Source organism: Tachypleus tridentatus, chromosome 4 (genome assembly GCF_004210375.1).
Source record: "Tachypleus tridentatus isolate NWPU-2018 chromosome 4, ASM421037v1, whole genome shotgun sequence".
NCBI classification, from domain to species: Eukaryota; Metazoa; Arthropoda; class Merostomata; order Xiphosura; family Limulidae; genus Tachypleus; species Tachypleus tridentatus.
Genome location: NC_134828.1, coordinates 41069745 through 41091723, shown reverse-complemented (window position 1 = coordinate 41091723; position 21979 = coordinate 41069745). Strand labels below are relative to the sequence as shown.

Below are 21979 nucleotides of genomic sequence, written 5' to 3'. Positions count from 1 at the left end.
TTTTCTCTATTATCTGAAGAACTAATGAGCGTGAGGTAGCTTTCCTTGGAATCATATCAAACCTCTTAACCAGTTATACAGATTTAACTGAAAAACATTCTGAGTGCGAGATATCAAAATGATTCGTCATTTGCAGTAATTAACCAATGCAAAAAAAAAAAAGAGGTAAAGACTCAAACATTTGATTTTTTGTTTTAGTATAACGTATGATGGCCATTCAGATGTTTAGTATCAGTGACTGCTGGAATAAACTGTTTTTGGAAGAATTATTGGACTGGTGGAAAGATCAGGTTGAGGATGGTAGGTTTGTTAACTTCCGAAATGGTTTGACAGATGTTTAGTGCTGGTAGTTTTGATACTTCTGAATATTTGTTTTACAATGTTATAAACGTGAGAAGCTGTCTTTAGGTTTTATAACTTCTGTGTCATGTGATCTAGAGAGAATGAACGACTTTCTGTCGTAATTTCCAGTGGTTTCAATAGGATGTTTTTAACTGGTAATAATCGATGACAATCTTGACGTTTCTTCTTGAGCTATGTTGTCTTCCGTTTATCAGGTGCAATGATTACCTACAATTAGGGGTATTAATCGCAGATAGTTGGAAGAACAAATAAATTGTGTATTTTGAGGTTAAGTCTGAAAAGTTTCACTTAACTAAGTTGCAGACAAGAGGCTGAATATAATGCAAAACAAATTAAAATCTGTCTTTATTTTCAAAATGCAGATATTTTCTAAATGTATTTACGTCTGAAACGTTTTGAATATTTTTGTAAACAGTTTAACTTTCTAAGCTGAAGGAGAAAATGGTACCTTTAGACCAGTGGTGCACAAACTTTTTGGGTCAGGGGTCACAAACAGACTTCTCGTAACCGTTGGGGGCCACAAAAAAGTGAAGATTAAAATCGTTCCACAGTTGTTTCACACAAGATGGACATCACATTTAAGAACACAAATAATGATTACATCAAAGAGTTTGCACATTATTCTAAGAAATGTTATGATGCATCAACTGTCACAAAGTCAGTGCGATGGATGGTACTGCATGTCATCTACGAGCTTCGAAATGTCTGGCTTGATGTTTGACGTTGAAAGACGCAAGACTGCTTCCAGATGTTCATCAGTCAGCTGATTGCGAGTGTTGTTTTTTTCAGTTTCATATGCGAGAAAGCCTGTTCGCAGCAGTACGTGCTGCCAAACATGTTGGTGTGGACAAGTGCATTGTCTTTCAGATTAGCAAATGTATCAGGCAACGTTTCGTAGAAGTCAAGCAAACTTTCTCGGTAAATAGCACGCAGTTCATCAGATGCCTGGAGATCAGTAAGTTCGAGCTGATATTCTGCTGACAAGTCATTCACTGACACACTAAATGAATCAGCAAAAAGTTTCATCAACAATCTGCATTGGTCAAAGTCATGAAACTGTGAGTTGAAGGATTGAATCAAGATATCTAGCTTCCCAACATAAACTTGTGTGTCAATGTCCTGATTCTTCTGTAGCTGTGACTGAAAAGTGGGAAAGTACACGAAGTTGCCTGATGCTGCCTGCTGCCAAAACAACTGCACCTTTGTTCTGAAAGCTGAGACGTGATTTGCAAGCTGACAGACAAGCTGATTTTTGCCTTGCAACTTCAAATTCAGATCATTCAAGTGTTGTGTCATGTCAACTAGAAAGGTCAAATCAGCTTTCCATGGATCAGTCATGGAAATCACTTCTGTATCTTTGTTCTTGCTTCTGAGGAATTCTATCACCTCATCAATCAACTCACAGAATCTTCTGAGCATCTTCCCTCGACTTCACAGTGATACACAAGGTCACCATAGTCTGAATCAATTTCTTTAAGAAGACTTTGAAACTGACGGTGATTGAGCCCTCGTGATTTTATGACATTAATGGTTTTCGTCACTAATGCTATCAGTGTCTGAAAACCAAGTTCTTTACTGCACAGATTCTGTTGGTGAATAATACAGTGCAACTTCACCAACTGTCTGTTCTGCTTTGCTCGATGCTTCATCAACAGTGCTACCAACCCGCTACTTTCTCCAGTCATAGCTGGTGCTCCATCAGTTGTCACACTTATCAGTTTCATGCAATCCAATGAAACACTACTACACAGTCGTACTGTCTCCTCGAATAGAGCAGACCGAGTTGTCTGACCTTTCATGGAACCCATGCCGATTTGTTCCTCTGTGATATCAAACGATGACGACACACCACGAACAAAAACTAGTAGCTGTGCTATTGAACTGATGTCAGTCGACTTGTCTGCTGCCAAAGAGAAGTAGACAAAGTTGGCTGCTTTATTTGTAAGCTGCCTTGTCACGTCTGCTGAGAGGTGTGAAATTCTTCGTTAAACTGTCATATGATTCAAAGCCACCATCTGTAGCTTGCGAATTGCTTCCGGACACAACTTTTCCGATGCAATAATCATACATTGCTTTACAAAATCACCATCAGTGAACGGTCGGCCAGATTTTGCTATCATCAACGAAATATCGTAACTGACCTTACATGCTGCACCTAAATCTGCTGACTGCTTTGAGAAAACGTCCTGCTGGTGATTCAGCGACCACCGCAGATATTCAGTTCGAGCTGTTCGCTCATCACCGACAACGTTGTGGAAATCTTTATGCTTCGACTCATAATGACGTTTTATATTGGATACCTTCGCTACTGCTGCTGTCGAATGACACAGCAGACAAATCACGTTCTTCTGTTGTTGAACAAAACAGTATTGCGCAGTCCAATCATCATGAAACTGACGGTTTTCATTATGAACTTTTCTTTTTACGATTAGCTGCCATTTTTGTTACGAAATAATATCAAAATAGGGCTCGTAAGTAAATCTTGAAGAACAATTGGAATGCATGAGATTTCGTAATTACGGAAATAATTCGTCATTGCGTTACTGCCTATGCATTAACGAGATTTTCTTATCAAATTTTCTTTATTGTTCGACACAAATATGGAACCATCCAGTATTTAATCTAATGCATATTCTTCTATAGCGCTTAATCTTCGTGGCCCGGCATGGCCAAGCGCGTAAGGCGCGCGACTCGTAATCCGAGGGTCGCGGGTTCGCGCCCGCGTCGCGCCAAACATGCTCGCCCTCCCAGCCGTGGGGGCGTTATAATGTGACGGTCAATCACACTTTTTGTTGGTAAAAGAGTAGCCCAAGAGTTGGCGGTGGGTGGTGATGACTAGCAGCCTTCCCTCTAGTCTTACACTGCTAAATTAGGGACGGCTAGCACAGATAGCCCTCGAGTAGCTTTGTGCGAAATTCCAAAACAAACAAACAAACTTAATCTTCGCGTAGGCGCGAACGCTCTATGTTTGACTTTCCTGTTGGACATCGCGGGCCACTCGGCGAGCTTTGGCGAGAGTGGGAAAGATAGAGACGTGTTCTCTCAACGCTAAAAAAGAAAGATTGAATAGGTAGGCTCCCCAACTAATACAGCTTAAAAGATTTATACCTACTTACCCGTGCGATTGACTACAAAGACGACTACTCCAGCGGCGGCCACCTGAAGAAATCACCGACTGTAGAGCGAGAAACCGCGTTTAACTCTCACTTGGATGTTACAACCAGACCAGGACAAACTATGGCAGACGGAAAAAAGTACCTGTGCCGATCAGGAAATACAGAAAACAAGTAAGTCAAGTCTTGTTGGTGGCAAAAGAGAAAGTAATGTAACTAGTTCACCATTACCAGCGCTATGTACAATAGCTAAAAAGAACTAAGTACAGTAGAAAAAACAAATGAAAATAATGTAAGAAAAAACGAAAAGTCAAAAGAAAAATTAGTAAACTTACCAACTCTACGGAAAATTCCGAAAATGAAGAAGAAGCAGTTGTTGTTATTAATACCGAGGTAGAGGTCGCTTCCCCTGCAATTAACATTAACATAAAAAAAACTAACAATGTAAAAGAAATAGAAAAAAAATCAAATACCGTGGATGTTGATAGATCTACTGAAAACACTCAAAGCAATATTATGAAAAATACCACAGACAGTGAGCCAGACACTGAAGATCAAGAAGGCTTTATTACAGTCACATCAAAAAGGAAAAAAAACATTACAGAAAGAACAAAAAATAAGTAACAATATTGTACAAAAAACTAAACCACCACAACACTCAATCATTATAGAAGGTATTCCAGGCCAGTACAATCAACCCCTACTTGCGACAGAGGTTAAACGCTGCAAGCCACATGTGACTATTGTTAATATCAAGCGTCTGCCCAAAGGCGGTGTCATTGTTCAAGGACAAGACGCTGCTGACCTCAACAGATTAGTAAAGGAGTGGCCAGCAGATGTTTTCAAACCAGGTAAAATTAAAATCCACCTGCCAGGAAGTAAGCCGCAGCCTAAAGCCATTGTCGAAAGAGGGGTTCACCAAACCATTAACCTTGAATCTATTATCCAAGCTTTAGACGAACAAGGCATTTCACATACCAACATACAACGGATAATTTCAAAGAAAACACAAGCTCCCACAAATTTTATACGTGTAGACATAGACAACAGTTACAACATACTAAATCTAATTAATAATGGAATAATGCTTTGGTATCAAAAATACCAAGTAAAATAGCTAAGAACTCTGGCAATTGTAGTTACACAATGTTATAATTGCCAAAGATATGGACATGTTTCTGCAGCCTGCTTAGCAACACCGTGGTGCTGCGGCTGTGGCGGGGAACACCATATCACCCAGTGTAAAAAAGATAAAGGAACACCCAAATGTTGAAACTGTGGTCAAACCCACACAGCTAACTATAAAGGATGTGATAAATACAAACAAATAAAACAACGTATATATCAGATAAGAACACCATCATCAGAACTGAATCAACCAAATACAAACAGACAAATCAACAGAATTTAATAAAACAAATAAACCACATATGCAGAAATGTTAAAAGGAAAAGAACCCCACAAACAGCAAGAACAGAAAATTATTACTCAAAAAACAGCACCACATTCCAAGAAACAAATACTAACACACCAGATAAAACAAGCCTTTTTACTACCATAATCAAAAACTTATTTACAGAATTTGTAACAGAATACACAAAACCAAACCAAACAACTGCTTCGAATTACTGATTAATATCTCCAAAAAACACATCACACCCCACATACCATTCATAATATCAACACTTACTGGTTACATGCTCACAACATAATGTTCACAGTTGTATATATCAACATCCAAGGTGCAATAGCTTCCAAGAAACATGAGATCGAAGACCTAATACAAGAAACTAACCCCCACATTATAATAGTAAACGAAACTCTAATATACAATAACAGTAGATTTAAAATACCAAATTATACAACAATAAGGAAAGACAGAATAAACAAAAATGATGAAAATAGAGGCCTTATGCTGCTCTACAAAATGGAACTATCAGTTATAGAAATTAAATTGAGCAGTAACAACGAACATGTTACAGTCGATATCCTGCAAAGAAATAAAACAAAAGTAACTGTAACAGGAATTTACTGCTCACCAAATAAACAACTAGATATAGCATTACTAAACAATATCTTTTCCCACAACCATAACTCTATAGTCATGGGTGACTTAAGTAGTAAAAATGTTAACTTTGGATGCCGAAGCTCAAACTACAATGGTAGAAGACTATTACAATTCATAGATGATAACAATATAGTCTTATTAAACGATGCCACCCCTACACATACAGCGTATGCCACTAACTCCAGTGACATACTAGGCCTGTGCATTTGCACATATAATCTGAGCCAAAAACTAATAAAATTCCAAGTTGGAAATGATGCTGGTAGTGATCACCTACCAATATATTGTGTCTTCGATCTCGTCCCTCATAAAAATATAACATTTAGGAAAGAAAAATTTAATTACAGTAAAGCAAATTGGCAAAATCACAAACAGGAATTAGACAACCTATTTCCTAATAAAGTTATAAAAGAAGTTAAAACCCATATTGAAATGGATATCTACTATCAAACGGAGTGCTTTTAAAAAGCAGCCAAGATAACAATACCAAAACAACACCATAAAACAACACATGGAAACCCTCCACAGAAATAATCACCCTAATCAAAAAACGAAGACAATTAAGAAGACAGCATACATGATAACAAAAGACAGAGAAACAAAAATGTAAATAAACAATATTAAAAATCACATCAGAACACAAATAAAACAACAAAAACAAGATAAATGGGACAACTACTGCTCAAAACTAAACGATAAAACTGACCCCAAAAAATTCTGGTCACACCTTAAAAGACTCACCAATGATAATACAGTCCCAAAGAAATATCCTGCACTCGAACATAATAATACTATAGCACACACAAATAAAGAAATAGCCGAAGCTTTCAAAGATCAACTTCAAAATACTTTTAAAACTCACACTGATCCATATATGGATACATATTTCTACAATAAAGTCACTAATCACATATTAAACAATAAACATTAATTTGAACCAATTTTTTCAATAAACATAACTGATACAAATACAAGACCCAACACAGATTATGTAAACACGTTACTAACAAATGAAATATCCCTTCAAGAACTACTTGAAGCAATAAAAAACACAAAATACAAAGCTCCAGGTTCCGAATGAATGGAATGGAACTACCGCGTGGAATTATTCGCTGGTTATCTAACTTTTTGTAAAATAGAAAATGTAGAGTAAATGTTGAAGGAACATTTTCTGAATACTTTACTCCTGAAGCTGGTGTCCCTCAGGGAGGGGTGGTTAGCCCTATACTCTTCATCATGTATGTAAACAATATGTCACTGAAGGATCCCAATTATGGATTCTCTTCACAGTTCGCAGATGATGTGGTAGTCTGAAAAAGTGCCGCAACACCCACAATAGCAGCCACTAACATACAACTACAACTAAATAGAATAAGTGAATACTGTCAAAAATATAGAATAAAAATAAACACAGCAAAAACACAACTCGTAGTCTTTACGAAATTGACAAAACACAAAAAACAACAGCCAGAATTATATATGAATGGCACACTACTTCAGACTGCCCCATCGGCAAAAGTTTTAGGTCTGACCTATGATTCAAAACTAACTTGGATCAATCATGTTAACGAAATTAAAAATAAAGTCTTGCGAAGAACTAACTATGCTAGGAGTCTAACTGGTAAAAACAGTGGAGCATCTACAGATAACATACTAAAAATCTATAAAACATATATCAGACCTGTAATAGATTATGCAGCTCCAGCATGGATAACTGTAAGCAATAAAATAATTAAAACCAAACTACAAACAATCCAAAACACACTCCTCACAACTGCATACAGAGTTCCAAGAACTATATCATCTCAGTTCATTTACAAATATTTGAACATACCAACCATACCAGATAGACTCCTACATAGTACAATAATGTACTTTGATAAGAATTGGATGAAAAACGAATTACTATGCGAACTAGATAGGTACCTCATACATGATGAAGCTAGTCCTAAATATCTATCCCCAGTTAATTTATATTTTAAACATAAAAATAAATAAATACATAAAATATAGATAAATAAATAATAATAAATAATAATAATATAAAAGCCACCAACAAACTTGACATTGTGCTGATAGAATAAAATAATAACTATATATGTGCCACAATAAATGGACATTGCCATGAAAAGGATCAAAATAATATTCAGTTCTACAATTACAAATACCAATCCGGCAAGAACATAAGTACGTGGAGGAGGAAGAGGTCACGGAGAACCTGACCCTCCAGGGTATGAACTTTTCATACCCAAACACCGAGAGAGAAAGCCACTCGACGACTCGTCGCGGGCCTGACTTTGTGCACCACTGCTCTAGACATTACAACGTTAATAAAAAAACGAAATAATTTTTCGTTTGGAAGATAAAACACATGTTCAATTAAGCGTAACTGTCTGATCTAATAGTCATTCTGAAGGAATAAAAAATATTCTCGGTAAAAAACATAAGTACTTAAAATATAAGATGATATTTGTTTATTGTAGAGTAGAACTTGAATAGATCATGTTTTGCAAAAATGTTTGAAATTTTAAATTTCATGATTATAGCCCTTAATATTGTGGAACTTAAAATTCCTAATTAGATGTTTTAAGCTTAAAATGTTATTCTGACCTAGCTGACAGTATAACAGGCACAAAAAATATGTTCTCAGTTGTTCCACATGCAAGTTTTTTTAGCCTTTCGTTATTTATCAAATTATATCTCGTCTAGTGATTTATCCTTGACTGTTGGACAACTGCCTCATACAGTGGAGATTAATATATATCCAAAGTCATGGATAACTTCACTGAATGCTTAGAATTGTTACTAACTGAAAATGTTACCAAACAAGTTTTTTTTTATTACAATTGTTATATGAAATAACCGGTCATCGTGGTGTCCCTATTGATTTAATGGCTAGTAGATGAACTCAATTTACAATCAACTTGCCTAAATATAGTATTACACTTAAAATTAAACTGATTTCTATTCTTAAACTACCTTTTACGAAAGGTTAATCACATCCTGAAGAGAATTTTAAGATCTCTCGTTCACCTTGAATAAAAACAATAAACTATTTATTTGGCTCACTTAACAACTCTCCTTTGCAATGATCTTCATGTAATTACTAGAAACTGGTCCTTGTTACTTTGTGTTTTAAATTCTCTCTTGGTCTGTAGTGTTAAGATAAAACATTCAGGAGCAACTCGAATTTTTCCAGTTGCGTAGATTATTCTAAGCTTTTAATTTCTGGATTATTTTTAGGAATAGTATGATGCCCATTACTATGTTCTTAGCTTTAAACTATCAGGTTAGGTTGTGTTCATACTTAATCAATTTTATGAGGGATGTTCGTTTCACCCTAAATAGAATACGTAAGTCTCTTTCGTGTTAAAGCGATAAAGTTTGGTACAATGTACAGTCTAACGAGTACACCAGATGGCGTTAAACAAGAAATTTACGCTGTAAAGTGGAGTCATTTAAAGAAAGTCTTTGATGATAGTGGAAATGGAAGATATAATATCGTTAACGTAATGTTGTACATTTATCTTCAGTTTCACTCATAACTTGTTAAAGTTTAATAGAGTTATCATTATGAGTTCTTATGACATATTCTATTACATTTGGTATTTTTCATGGACCTTCTTCATCATCAGACACACTCAGTCCTAAATTTCTACAGCTGACCAGAAGTGTGTGGGGTAGCAAAAATCCAGTAATATATATGACTTACCTGGCTTCTCTTAACCCTCGTCAACTAAAAGTAAAGAGTGTGTTGAGCATCTTATTATGGCTCGAAACTTGGATCTTTTTATACGTATCCTTACATGTTAACACCACATAGGTAGAACTTCATAACACTAAAAAGTAAAGTGTCATTACAAGAAGTTCCAAAGCATTTGGCATTCATCGTTTTTGCATTTCCGTTATAAGAATATTCAAAACAAAAATATAGTGATATTTTATTCATTTAAACGCCCCCAAAATATAAATTTTGAGCTCATTAGACAAACTAATAAACAAATATAAAATGTTGATTTATTATAATAATGAAAGTTTCATTTAAGTATACAAAGGAAGTTTATATAATAATACGTTTTCACCTAACAGGAGAAAAACAGAATTGGCTGTGAAATGGTTGGCAAGTGAATATCAGAGTACAACTTATAGAAATATATTGGTGACTATACAGTCTTCTTATGCAGCTTAAATGTAGAGTAGAGGATGACCTTTAAAAATAGTAAATAGCTAATCATGAATACTCAACAGAAACACACTCATATACATGGTTATTTCAGTTTGTGATTATTTCTTCTTGCTTTTTTCTCTTTCAGTGTCGAAAAACCTTACAGCGAAAACAAAAAACAACGCTTTCCATAAACCACTTCTCTCTAAATCATAACAAGTAAGTAGAACTACACTGATATTGTACCTCCAACATAGATATAAGACTATCACCTGAGGGTCTCTCAACTGAAGCTCGAACAGAAACCATCGTCGTATCTCTTATGATGACGCTCATTATTAACCATGATCAGTGAACTTGATTAACACAGACGGTTGTCGTCAAGAATCTTTTCACCAGACAATAGAGTAGATCTGAATGAAGACCACGAATGTTGTTTGTGTCGATGTTCTTCTTCAAAACTACCTGCTACTTTTCCAGAAGTAAAAATACTTTATGTACAATATTTTAGCTTACTACAGCCTTTCATATTTTAAAAATTAAGCTTAATAGTATCACTTAATCTTTAAACTTATTTTTCTTCTATCTTTTCAGTTTCTATTCACGAACGTTTACGTAATATCTTAGACACTGACCATACAGAATTTTTGCCATTTGATCTCTAAAAGTTGATTTTCTCTGGATGATACTCCCCTCACATTTAGTTCTAGGATATTAGTATTGTTGGTCTCATTCCATACATATTATTTATAAATTCCCCCAAGGACCTTAAGTCCACTATAGACCGTTTATTAGTTTTTGCCTCTTTTTCTTCTATCAACACTTGTAGTAAAAATTACTTCAAGAACAAAAGTGATAATTCTTGTTATTATTAGCATTTATATATTTTTATATATTATTTTATATATTTTCATCTAGCGTGAAGACTGTTCCCAAACTATTTATCAAAGAGTGATATACATACATATTTGTATTGTCCAAGTTTAAATCATTCTTATCAGTTTTTCATTGTAATTTATTTGTATGTAACGACATCAGCTTCTTTCGGAATATGTCACCATATGTCATAGATTTCCAAGTCGAACTATTTATTAGTGGCTTCTATCTCAAAATACTTTCTATTTGATAATTGTCAGGTTGCTGAACAACTGGCTCATCTTTTGCGGAAAACTGTAAACATTTGAACGAAGCTATTGCGTTATGTTTCTTTTTCACAATAAAAGGTTGGTTTTCAGTGCTTTCTCTTTGTCTCATGATTTTCGGTTTGTTTGAGAATATTTAGCAAAAAAAGGAATTGAGAAATATTTATGAAATATTTTATGTTATATCTGCATCTGATAACTGTTTTAACACGACTGGAAAGGGTCGACGCTCTTTCAACAAATGTTCTTCTTCTTTCATCTCTGGTTGTGAAACTATTTCTGTTTTGTGGTTATTTTCATCACGTATGAAGTCTGAAGACGTGTTTATTTTATTATCTGATGAAACTGTATTTGTATAACATTTCCTGATATTAACCGTCGAACGTTTCATGTTATCTAAAAACCGAAAAGTTACATTAGTTAACTTCGGACATTTTATACTTTGGTGAACATAACAACAGAATCTTTGTTGTGATTTTAATGCATAAAGTTTTCTTGATGAAATAATTAACATAATGTCCTTAATGCTATTCGATATACTAGTAATCCTCTATGAATACCGTCGATGTACGTAGAACACAAAGAACAAAATATTTTAGACACAAAATTCTATAACTCAGAAACATCAATACCGCATCGAATTCCAATAGAATAATAAATACGTACACTTGAAAAACAGCTTTCGAAAGCTGTTATATATATGAAGACGTCACACCTATACTTGAGTTCTCATTGTATAAAGTAATAATATGTACACGTGTTATACTATTGTATTTTATCCTAAGGTCTTGATTTAAAGGTTTTGAATATTGTTTTGGATTATATTTTACATAATTTAAGTTTAAAAACTTGAAAAAATATACCTGTTACCAAGTATTTGAATCCAAAATTATATTTTACTTTTTTTTTTAATTTTGCGCAAAGCTACACGAGGGCTATCTGCGCTAGCCGTCCCTAATTTAGCACTATAAGACTAGAGGGAAGGCATCTATTCATCACCACCCACCGCCAAATCTTCGGTTACTCTTTTACCAACGAATAGTGGGATTATAACGCCCCCTCGGCTGAAAGGGAAGCATGTTTGGTGTGTCGGGGATTCGAACCCACAAATTACTAGTCAAGTGCCTTAACCACCTGGCCACGCCGGACCATATTTTACTAATATGAGATACAGATATTTTTGGATGATTAAAAGCAATTCTTCTAATGTTTCACATGCATGCACACACCCAATACTCAACAAATTATACTCAAAAGTAAAGCAGATAATTGACTTTAAACATTCATAACTGATATTTTTTGACCTTTTACTTCACTGTGAGTTTTTCGTGGTTCACTTTTGCTACCCTCTGATGTGTCATTAGTCGAAGCTTGTTGATTTTGACAAATCATCAGCAATACATTTTAACCAGAAACAAGTGATAACTAATGGATTTAAGAATAGATCGGATATGTTCTAGTCACTCATTTATATACAATAACCAGTAATCAAATCTTAAAACAGTAATAGAGACATTCGGGTTTTTTATCCACAATCCATATTTATTTAGCCCTTTGTTTGTTTTTGAATTTCGTGCAAAGCTACTCTAGGGCTATCTGCGCTAGTCGTCCCTAATTTAGCAGTGTAAGACTATAGGGAAGGCAGCGTGTCATCACCACTCAGCGCCAAGTTTTGGGTTACTCTTTTACCAACGAATAGTGGGATTGACCGTAAATTATAACGCCCCCACGGCTGAAAGGACGAGCATGTTTGGTGTGACGAGAATTCGAACCCGCGACCCTTGGATTACAAATCGAGTACCTGAACCACCTGACCATGCCGGGCCATTTAGCCCTTTCTTAACCATTCAGAATTTCCCTTTCAGCTATATTCACATAACTCTCGATTTGTAATCAGCTTACACACGTTATGAACACAGCACAGACATTAGAAGAATAATTAATAATCCTAAAAATTTTCCTCCAACTTTCATATCATTTCTTTTTGGTATGGTTAGTTACAATCATTTTAACAGTCATAGGTTTACATGAATATTTATAAAGATTTAAACAAGAAATATTATACAAGATTAGTAGAAGTTAATCTTAGCGCACTTTGTGATGAGTAACTGGTTACAAACTTACATGAACTTTTATTGTAGAAACTACATTTAGCTAATCTACTAAAATGTCTCCAAAATATACGAAAAACAAAATAAAAATATGCGTTGAATTATTGAAAGATATTAACGTTACGTAGTGAAAGATTGAAATAAATAAAGGTTGTGTATTTAGTACAAAATATGCAATTTCTGCTGAAAGCTTGTAGCTGAAACTGGAAATGGACTTACTTGAAATATATAACCTAAATTACAACTTTATGTCTAAGTCAGAGACCTCATAGGTTCAGATATAGCAAATTATAATTATGACCTATTGACCAGAGGTAGGTCAACCAGTCAGAAACACAAGGATTTTGTCGAATTGTTTGAGTGCAATTAACTGTCACAGCCATGTGAGCAACTATCTATCTTACAGGTTGGATCAACTATCTATATTAGAGGTTAGATCAACTATCTATCTTAGAGGTTAGATCAACTATCTATCTTAGAGGTTGAGTCAACTATCTATCTTAGAGGTTAGATCAACTACCTATCATACAGGTTGGATCAACTATCTATCTTAGAGGTTAGATCAACTACCTATCTTACAGGTTAGATCAACTACCTATCATACAGGCTGGATCAACTATCTATCTTAGAGGTTAGATCAACTACCTATCTTACATGTTGGATCAACTACCTATCTTACAGGTTGGATTAACTACCTATCTTACAGGTTAGATCAACTACCTATGTTACATGTTGGATCAACTACCTATCTTACAAGTTGGATCAACTATATATCTTATAGGTTGGATCAAGGCCACAGGTGCATAAGTTCTCCCTACCCAAGTTTACGGAATCGTCACAATAATTAACTGTAATTAATGATTCCCATATAAATTTGATATATACAAGGATTTTATAAGTGTAATAGCACCAATAATAACAGCTGAATGGGCAAAATGAAATCAGTAGCATCACAGGTCAAACTGGGATCTTTTATTTTGCTGGCTAGTAAGCTAGCTGCTCGTAAACAGTATACCATATAATTTAAACATTGGTTTGAAAATAATGAAAAATTTCATCTAAAACTCTATTGATAATAATAATAACAAGATATCTGAAAATAATTCGTACAGCTGTTCTATACGTGTTTTATAGAAATGTTCCGTACTCTGGTAGTAATTACAGTAGTAATTCCGGATAGGCATGACACTCCAGTCGAGTCGTGTGACCCTCAGAATACATTTATTTAAATATTAGAGTAATTCAACTTCAGATACAAATAAACAATGTGATCTATAAAAGAGACGACAATTCAACATTTCATGAGCTCATGGCAAGAATGGAGTAATTTTGTCGAAATACGTTTTAGTTAGATACGCTAGTAGTGTCCATTTGTCCCTGCCCCCCAGTGACTCAGCGGTATGTCTGCGGACTTACAACGCTAAAATCCGGGTTTCGATACTCGTGGTGGGCAGAGCACAGATAGCCCATTGTGTAGCTTTGTGCTTAACTCAAAACAACAACCATTTGTCCCATAACATCGCATAAAACTATACAAGGACTGACACTGCATAGCCAATTTTGAGCTGATGAATTAGAAGGAAGAAGTTCAGCTTTTGGACTACTTTTGTCTAATTAAAAACTGAAATTTGAATGTTATTCTTGTAGCACATCCACTGTTCATTAATGTGAACCAGTAATGAGTCGCGAATTCTGTATCCTCGAATTTATAGTTTAGGCACTCTAACGACTTGGTTCTTATTATTAGTGTAATTACAGTGTTCCAAGTAACTGCAGGATAAAATAACAATAAATTTACAATGAAACACTCAATACATCACGTACATCTACAAACAATAGCACATACAAGGCAATTCAAGGACATGATTTCCTTAACAGCTTAAAAATGAAGTGAACCTATTAATGAGGATATTCCACTTAGTTATAATATTTTGTTCAATTTGAATCAACTTTACTGGAGATGTAATGTAAGTAAGATGTTTGGTTTGAGGTGGTTATTTTTTTCACACACAAACACGCCAAGCAGTTGACAGAACTGATGGTTTAAAAAAGTAAATATCAGTGTTTTGTAAATTTGTTTGTTTTCATGAATGATGAAGCTATTGTAACTCATTACTGGCAAGATATATATGCATTGTAAGTCCGAAGACACCTCTGTGCTAGTGAGGGACTATATAATACGTAGAGTTACAATCTAATTTTTGAAAAGTTTCTGAAGTTAACCAATTTTATTCATTGTTAGTAATTTTTAGTATTTCTTTACCAATTAATTCAACATGTGATCAAACACTTGCTGTATGAAAATGTTTTCACAAAACAGAAACTAAACTCAGAAGGTTGTTGTTGTTTTGAATTAAGCACAAAACTACACAGTGGGCTATGTGTGCTCTGCCCACCACGGGTGTCGAAACCCGGATTTTAGCGTTGTAAGTCCGCAGACATACCGCTGAGTCACTGGGGGGCGAACTCAGAAGGACAGCCAACATTTAAATCCTTGGTCTAACAGCAACAATCATGTAGCATCAGACACAAAATTAGCACTAAATTATCGAATGATATTAATCTGTGAAAAAACCCTGCATAATTAATATTTAATGAAAAGTCTAATAATATGAGCGATTATTTACAAATTACAATAACAAGAAGTTTCACTGTAGGCAAATTCTCTTTTATCAATGATTACAACGTATCGACCCATATTATCTTAGTGTTGGGTCATTATCATCAGGTGAAAATTATATTAAAAAAAAAAAGTTGAATTTCAGATAACTTTAAAAACAGACTAAACACTTTTTGAGAGATTTTTATTTTAGTTGAAGTTTGTACAAAATACGATATCTAATGTTTTATTATATTTTGATACCTGAGGGTCGCGGGTTCGAATCCTAGTCGCACCAAACATGCTCGCCCTTTCAGTCGTGGGGGCGTTATAATGTAATGGTCAATCCCACTATTCGTTGATAAAAGAGTAACCCAAGAGTTGGCGGCGGATGGTGATGACTAGCTGCCTTCCCTCTAGTCTTACACTGCTAAATTAGAGACGGATAGCGCAGATACCCTGGTGTGGCTTTGCGCGAAATTCGAAAAACAATGTTTTGATAAAATGACACACATATGAAACAAGTGATCTCTGTATTAACTATAACTCTCACATATATACTCTACTACGTAAACTAATTTTGTAATGTATCCTATATTACCTTAATACTTTCGTGATTCAAAAAATAGATCTCATATTTCTAGAAATATCGCATACACTTAATATAATGTATTGAATTAAAAGAAGCAAAGTTTAATACAGAAGTTATAGCTATCTCTGTCAAACATCTCTATGACTATCTTTGTCAAATATCGGGTAAAGCTAAAAAACAACAAAAACAACTAATAAGTAAGTATTAAAAAGGTTCTTAGAATTTTTTACAGAACATTAATATGTCAAACTTAACTCAAACAAAATATAACTGTTTTTAGAACAAAGAAACATTATTAACAAACTAAGGCACGGAGACTATGGGTGTTGCATTCTTGCAGGTGGTGTTAGAATGAAAGTGTAATTTATAAATATCATTTGCTTTGTGAATATTGTTGACATTTTTCTAGTTACCGAATCAATTTTTAATGAGTTACTTATGTTCTCGAATTGTATATTTTCTATCATACAAAGGGGTTCTGACTTTGTTCACTGGTTTTTCATTACCAGTATTTCAAAAATTTTCTGGCGTGAATGTTAACTGAACAATAATAAAAAAATGACCCATTATTTGCTTCATGGTGCAGTAATTCCCAACCGATTGTCTGCGAACCGATGCTGGTTCATGAGATGACTTCAAAATGTCTACAAAATTGTGGAATATTTGCATTGTAAAATACAGAAACTGAAGTATACATTAAAAAAGAAAATCGTAAACGCATATCAAACATTAAATGAGGAACTGAAACTCTATCGTGATCTTGCAAAACTACACATTTGTTTATACTGTTAACAACTACTAAAGGCCTAATGGCCCGGCATGGCCAAGCGTGTTAAGGCGTGCGAGGGTCCGAGGGTCGCGGGTTTGCATCCTAATCGCGCCAAACATGCTCGCCCTTTCAGCCGTGGGGGCGTTATAATGTGACGGTCAATCCCACTATTCGTTGGTAAAAGAGTAGCCCAATTTCGCACAAAGCTACTCGAGGGCTATCTGTGCTAGCCGTCCCTAATTTAGCAGTGTAAGACTAGAGGGAAGGCAGCTAGTCATCACCACCCACCGCCAACTCTGGGGCTACCTTTTTACCACCGCATAGTGGGATTGACCGTGACTTCATATTGCCTTCCACACAGCTGGAAGAATAAGCACATTTGGTGAGACATTTATTCACCTCCGCGAGCCTCAAATTGCGTGTCAAACGCTATAACCACTTGGTCAGGTTCACAGATTACTACCTATATATTTAAAAACGGCTGATTTGGGTTGAGAAAAATTTTTATGTAGAAGAGCGAACAAAAAATTTTCTCAACCCAAACCAACTGTTTTTGCATATATATTTTTCTCTACAAGTGGATTTTCTCGTCATCACAGATTATTACCTAGTTATTTCAGGCTTTACTAGGTAATGGTCCAAAAGAAAACAATTAATTTGAGTTGTCAAATGTTCCATGCAACTGTGATAGCAAAAACTATTAAGATACTCTGGTATAAAAATGAATAAACAAAATCAGGAAATGTCTTTAAAAAAGTATGGTATTTAGAAAACATCGAGAAGGAAAGATAAAATGTTAGTTTCGTGTTATTAGCTTGTTTGTTTTTTGTATAGGAAAGCCACATCGAGCTATCTACTTAGCTCACCGAGGGGAATCGAACCCCTTATTTTAGCGATGTAAATCCGCATACTTACCGCTGTACCAGCGGAGGGCGCTAGGATTAGCTATTCTTTGTGAACGTACAAATAATTTTTTAAAGGGTTATAGCAAATAATCTGAAACAACAACAACAAAATGTCAATTATTCATCAGCCCTTTTTACTGTAAAAATTACTTTAAAACATTTATTTCCTTTTGATTTTAGTATATTGTATAATTATATTATTATAACACATTATTACAGTAATTATTTATATTACAAAAGACATACACATTTAATTAAAGCCTAACATCCTAGATCTTAATAAAATATTTGTCATTCAATAAATGATAATAATTTATAAAAAATCTAAAGAAAGTTTAAAGTTACATGAAGTAGGCAAATAAAGTAAAAACAGCTATAGATTTTCAAAATTATATATTCTATATACTGCATAGGTGGCGCGCGTTGTTATTTTACAAACTTGCCTTTCAATACTTTCACGTGTTTTGAAATTCTTAAAAGTCAAGTCGACTGTTCTTGCAATTGAATGGATATTATCAATCAGAAGAGAACGCGTGTTCAGTTGAGAGAACATGATGTGATTGATGTAAGCTGTTTTCATTTAGTAACTTTTAGTTCCTTTATTTTTTATAAGTCGGTGTTGGTATAGTCATATATACATGTAGGTATTACTATTAGTATTATTATTATGAAGCATTCCCTAGACAATAAAATTCATGATTGAGAGGCTTAAACTAGTTTGACTTAAAACTTATGTAGCTTATCTCAATTAAACTACTGACATGTTTTTCATTTGTAAGTTAAGACCAGTTTATTGTAAAATTAAAGTAAATTGAAGTTGCCATTGTGCAACTGCTTGTGACGGTGTGAGCAGACTAATTTTTGTCACTCAGTTTTTCTACTAATTCTGATAAACCATTTATTTTTGTGTAAAAATTAAAAAAATTATCCTTTAACACACAAATTCATTTGTGAAACCTGCTCCTTACTACCAAGAAACAAGAATATATTTTACAAAAAATGTTTTTATAAAAATGGATGTTCTTAGTTTAATTCCATAAATTTATCAAGTTCATAAGACTACAGATATGTCTCAGGTCAGCTGGTATGGGTATTAACACCTTCATTTAACCTGAAAATGATCTTATGTGATCAAAACATTGTTATCTGTTTTATCAGTAAAAGTCTTGATATCCATATCAGCCATCCTGAGATATATTTTTACTTCAAGTGGGTTTCTCATCACCATGAGTTCATAAGACTGTTGACAAAATAAGTTGTAGGTGTGAACAGACAAAAGGGAGTCCCAGTTAAGAGTTCAAAGGATAGTTATATTATTGAGAGGTGTATGAGGGGAAGTGCCTCTGCTGCAAAGAACTAGGAAGAAGCACTTTGGAAGCTCCTTGATTTATTACAGACATTACCCCTTTAGCTAAGGTCTCCTGCAAATAAAACTTTGAAGTATAACATGAATTAAATTGACAGGTTAGAGTTTAATTAAGTTCTGAAATAAATCTTTTCAGAATGTGGTCATGACATTACATATTACTTCATTGTGTTGTTTTCTCTAAGTGCTCTTACATCTGGGCAATAAAAATAAAACTTGAAAATGCTTTTCAATTACTGTGCTTTTGGCTACATTAGTAGACAGGTTTCAGCACTGAACTATCTAATTGTAGATTCTCAGCTGACCCAAAAAGAACATCGGAAAAATAGGCAACTTTGACATTTCTTGCATGTGTAGTGCATATTTTGTGAAAGGTATTGGAATATATGTATAAATTAAAACTTTGTAACTGAATATGTGTATATATGTCATACTGTTTATTAATTATAGAAATTAGTGATATTTGATAAGGGTTCCATATAATTCCTACAGGCACTTATATGTGCATACAATGATATAACTACGATTGTCAAATAAGCCAGAATCAGACATCACTTCGTTGGATATTGAGAGGTGTATCAGTAACATCATGATGATTAAGTACTACGAAAATGTGATACTAGTGAGCACAAATGTTATGCAGTAATGGCAAATATAGAAAATGGAGAAATTTGGAGTTACAGAAAAAAAAGGCTCAACAGTTACACATGTTCCAGCTACTTCAATCCTCATAGCTTTCACATCTGAAACCTTTGTCTAGTATAGTTTATGACCACTGAACTTTTTTGTAGCATTTTGTACATTTATAAGCTAAGCTACTGGTGGATCCACAAGATACACATAAATATAACAATATCTGAGAGCTGATCATGTTGTAGTTTTACATCATGATCAGAAAAGTCACTGGGATGAATAAACATTCATGACATTTGTGTAATGATGTGTGGGTTGAAAACAAGCTTATCTCGGTAAATATTCACTTAACTTATTCTTCATGTTAGCACTTTGACATGTTTTTTCAATATTCAGATTCATGACTAAAATTGTTTCTTGATATATACAAAATGGTAGATGCGAGTGTTGAATTTCTTGTAAGTCACATGACCTAGTAAGGTTAGTCATTCTTTAGGCTAACAAACTGCATCTTTTTTAAGCCAATCTGTATTTCATGTGAAACTGTCCATATTAAGTCACTTAAAACAGTTTCCATGTTAAGTTTGGAATTAAGAGATGGTTTGTAGTTGAGGGTATGGATAAATGATAGTTATATACATACATCAAACTAGACTTCTGATAATTTAAAACCTGTATTTTTATTCATACATTTTTAATTTTATTTTCATTTTTAGTAAGAAGTTCCAAATAAACAAGTTAATATTTTTGCAGACAGATAAAAATTCAAACAAAAGAAGAATTTTGGAATCATTAAAGATAAAAAGAATTAAACTTAACATAAATGTGAGGAGCATATTACATTTGTATTAAATTATTTGCATAAAAGAAGAAATGAATGGAGCTAGTATACTCATAAATAAGATTATATTGTTTGACAATTTGAATATACATGCACTTCATATGTTGTTTGTGATAATATCTTGCTGCAGAGGATAAATGCTGTACTGAGATAACCTTAGTGTTCCACCAAAGGCTGTTCCTAAAACTTTGTGTGTTTAATAATTAAATGGATACCTTTAAACAAACAAATTATTCATGTATATTTTGGCATTACGTTATTTTAAACTTAATATGGTCAGTCTGTGGAATTCAGACTGTTAAAAGCTATGATGTTTGAATTGTTTAGGTCTTTTTCCTCAAAGTTTTAAGTTCATAAGTTTGACTGACTTGTATTACATTATATTATTAAAAGCATTAGATTTGTTACAATTTATAGGATGTTATATGTTTGTTAAACTTGTACAATGATTAAAATTTGATTATTTATGTTTTTTGTTCCAAATTATAAATTTTATTTTTATAGTTGACTAAATGTTCATGCAAGCTGTTGAAATTGAGTTAAAGTGATACTGTGAGATAAAACTAATTTGTTCTAAGCATGGTATTTTCACAAATTTATGTGTAGGTAGTTTATAGGAAATAATGCAAGATCAGTGTGTATAATTTTTAAGTTCATGTGATATGTGATTGCTATTAATTTTTGCTTGACAGTTTCTAAATCTTTATGGTATTTTAGAAATGTTTATGTGGAAAAATTATCTTCCTTTGAGCTCTGTGATTATCTTCCACTAAGCTACGTGTTATGAATATATGAATATAGCTAATAATATTTCTTTTCCATTTTGGCTTTGTTCCACAGACAGAAACTACTGATTTTCCTGGTAATTATCCAGGCTATGATGATGCTTGGAGTCAAGACAAATTTGAAAAGGTAAGTTAAAAAATATTCCTTAGTAGAAAACATAGACTGAATGATTATAAAGTCTTTTTTTTTTATATCCAGACATTTTTGTTTATATTTGGTTATATGATTGAGATTTTTTTTTCAGTATGAAATTAAATGATTATAGAATTCCAATGACTTAGTCATAATTTTGTAAGCAAAAATTCAGTTATTGAAAAATAGGATCTTTTGATATGTGTATGTTAGTTTATAGATTAGAATTATTTGCTCTAAGACTTGGCATGGCCTTATGGTTAGGGAGTTTGACTTGCAAACTACATGTAATAGGCTCAAATTTCTGTCACAAAACATGCTTGTCCATTTGGTGATGAAGGTGATATACCTATTCCTAAGTAAAAGTATTCCAAGAATTGGTGATGGTTGGTGT

General features: G+C 33.9%; 1 protein-coding gene and 1 long non-coding RNA gene across 2 annotated transcripts in view; both read left to right on the top strand.

Annotated features, from left to right (window-relative positions):
• Window positions 1–3222: 3222 nt before the first annotated feature.
• Window positions 3223–10944, top strand: LOC143248929 (uncharacterized). Its single transcript, XR_013027291.1, has 2 exons — window positions 3223–3650; window positions 9858–10944. It is a non-coding gene; the product is annotated as an uncharacterized LOC143248929 (long non-coding RNA).
• Window positions 10945–18227: 7283 nt separating this feature from the next.
• Polr1C (RNA polymerase I and III subunit C) overlaps window positions 18228–21979 on the top strand; it is a 48441-nt gene continuing 44689 nt past the window's right edge. Inside the window, exons 1-2 of the mRNA XM_076497931.1 lie at window positions 18228–18392; window positions 21508–21579. Of these exons, the coding sequence (XP_076354046.1) occupies window positions 18333–18392; window positions 21508–21579 (132 nt within the window). The 5' untranslated portion in view covers window positions 18228–18332. The remainder of the gene's footprint in view (window positions 18393–21507; window positions 21580–21979) is intronic.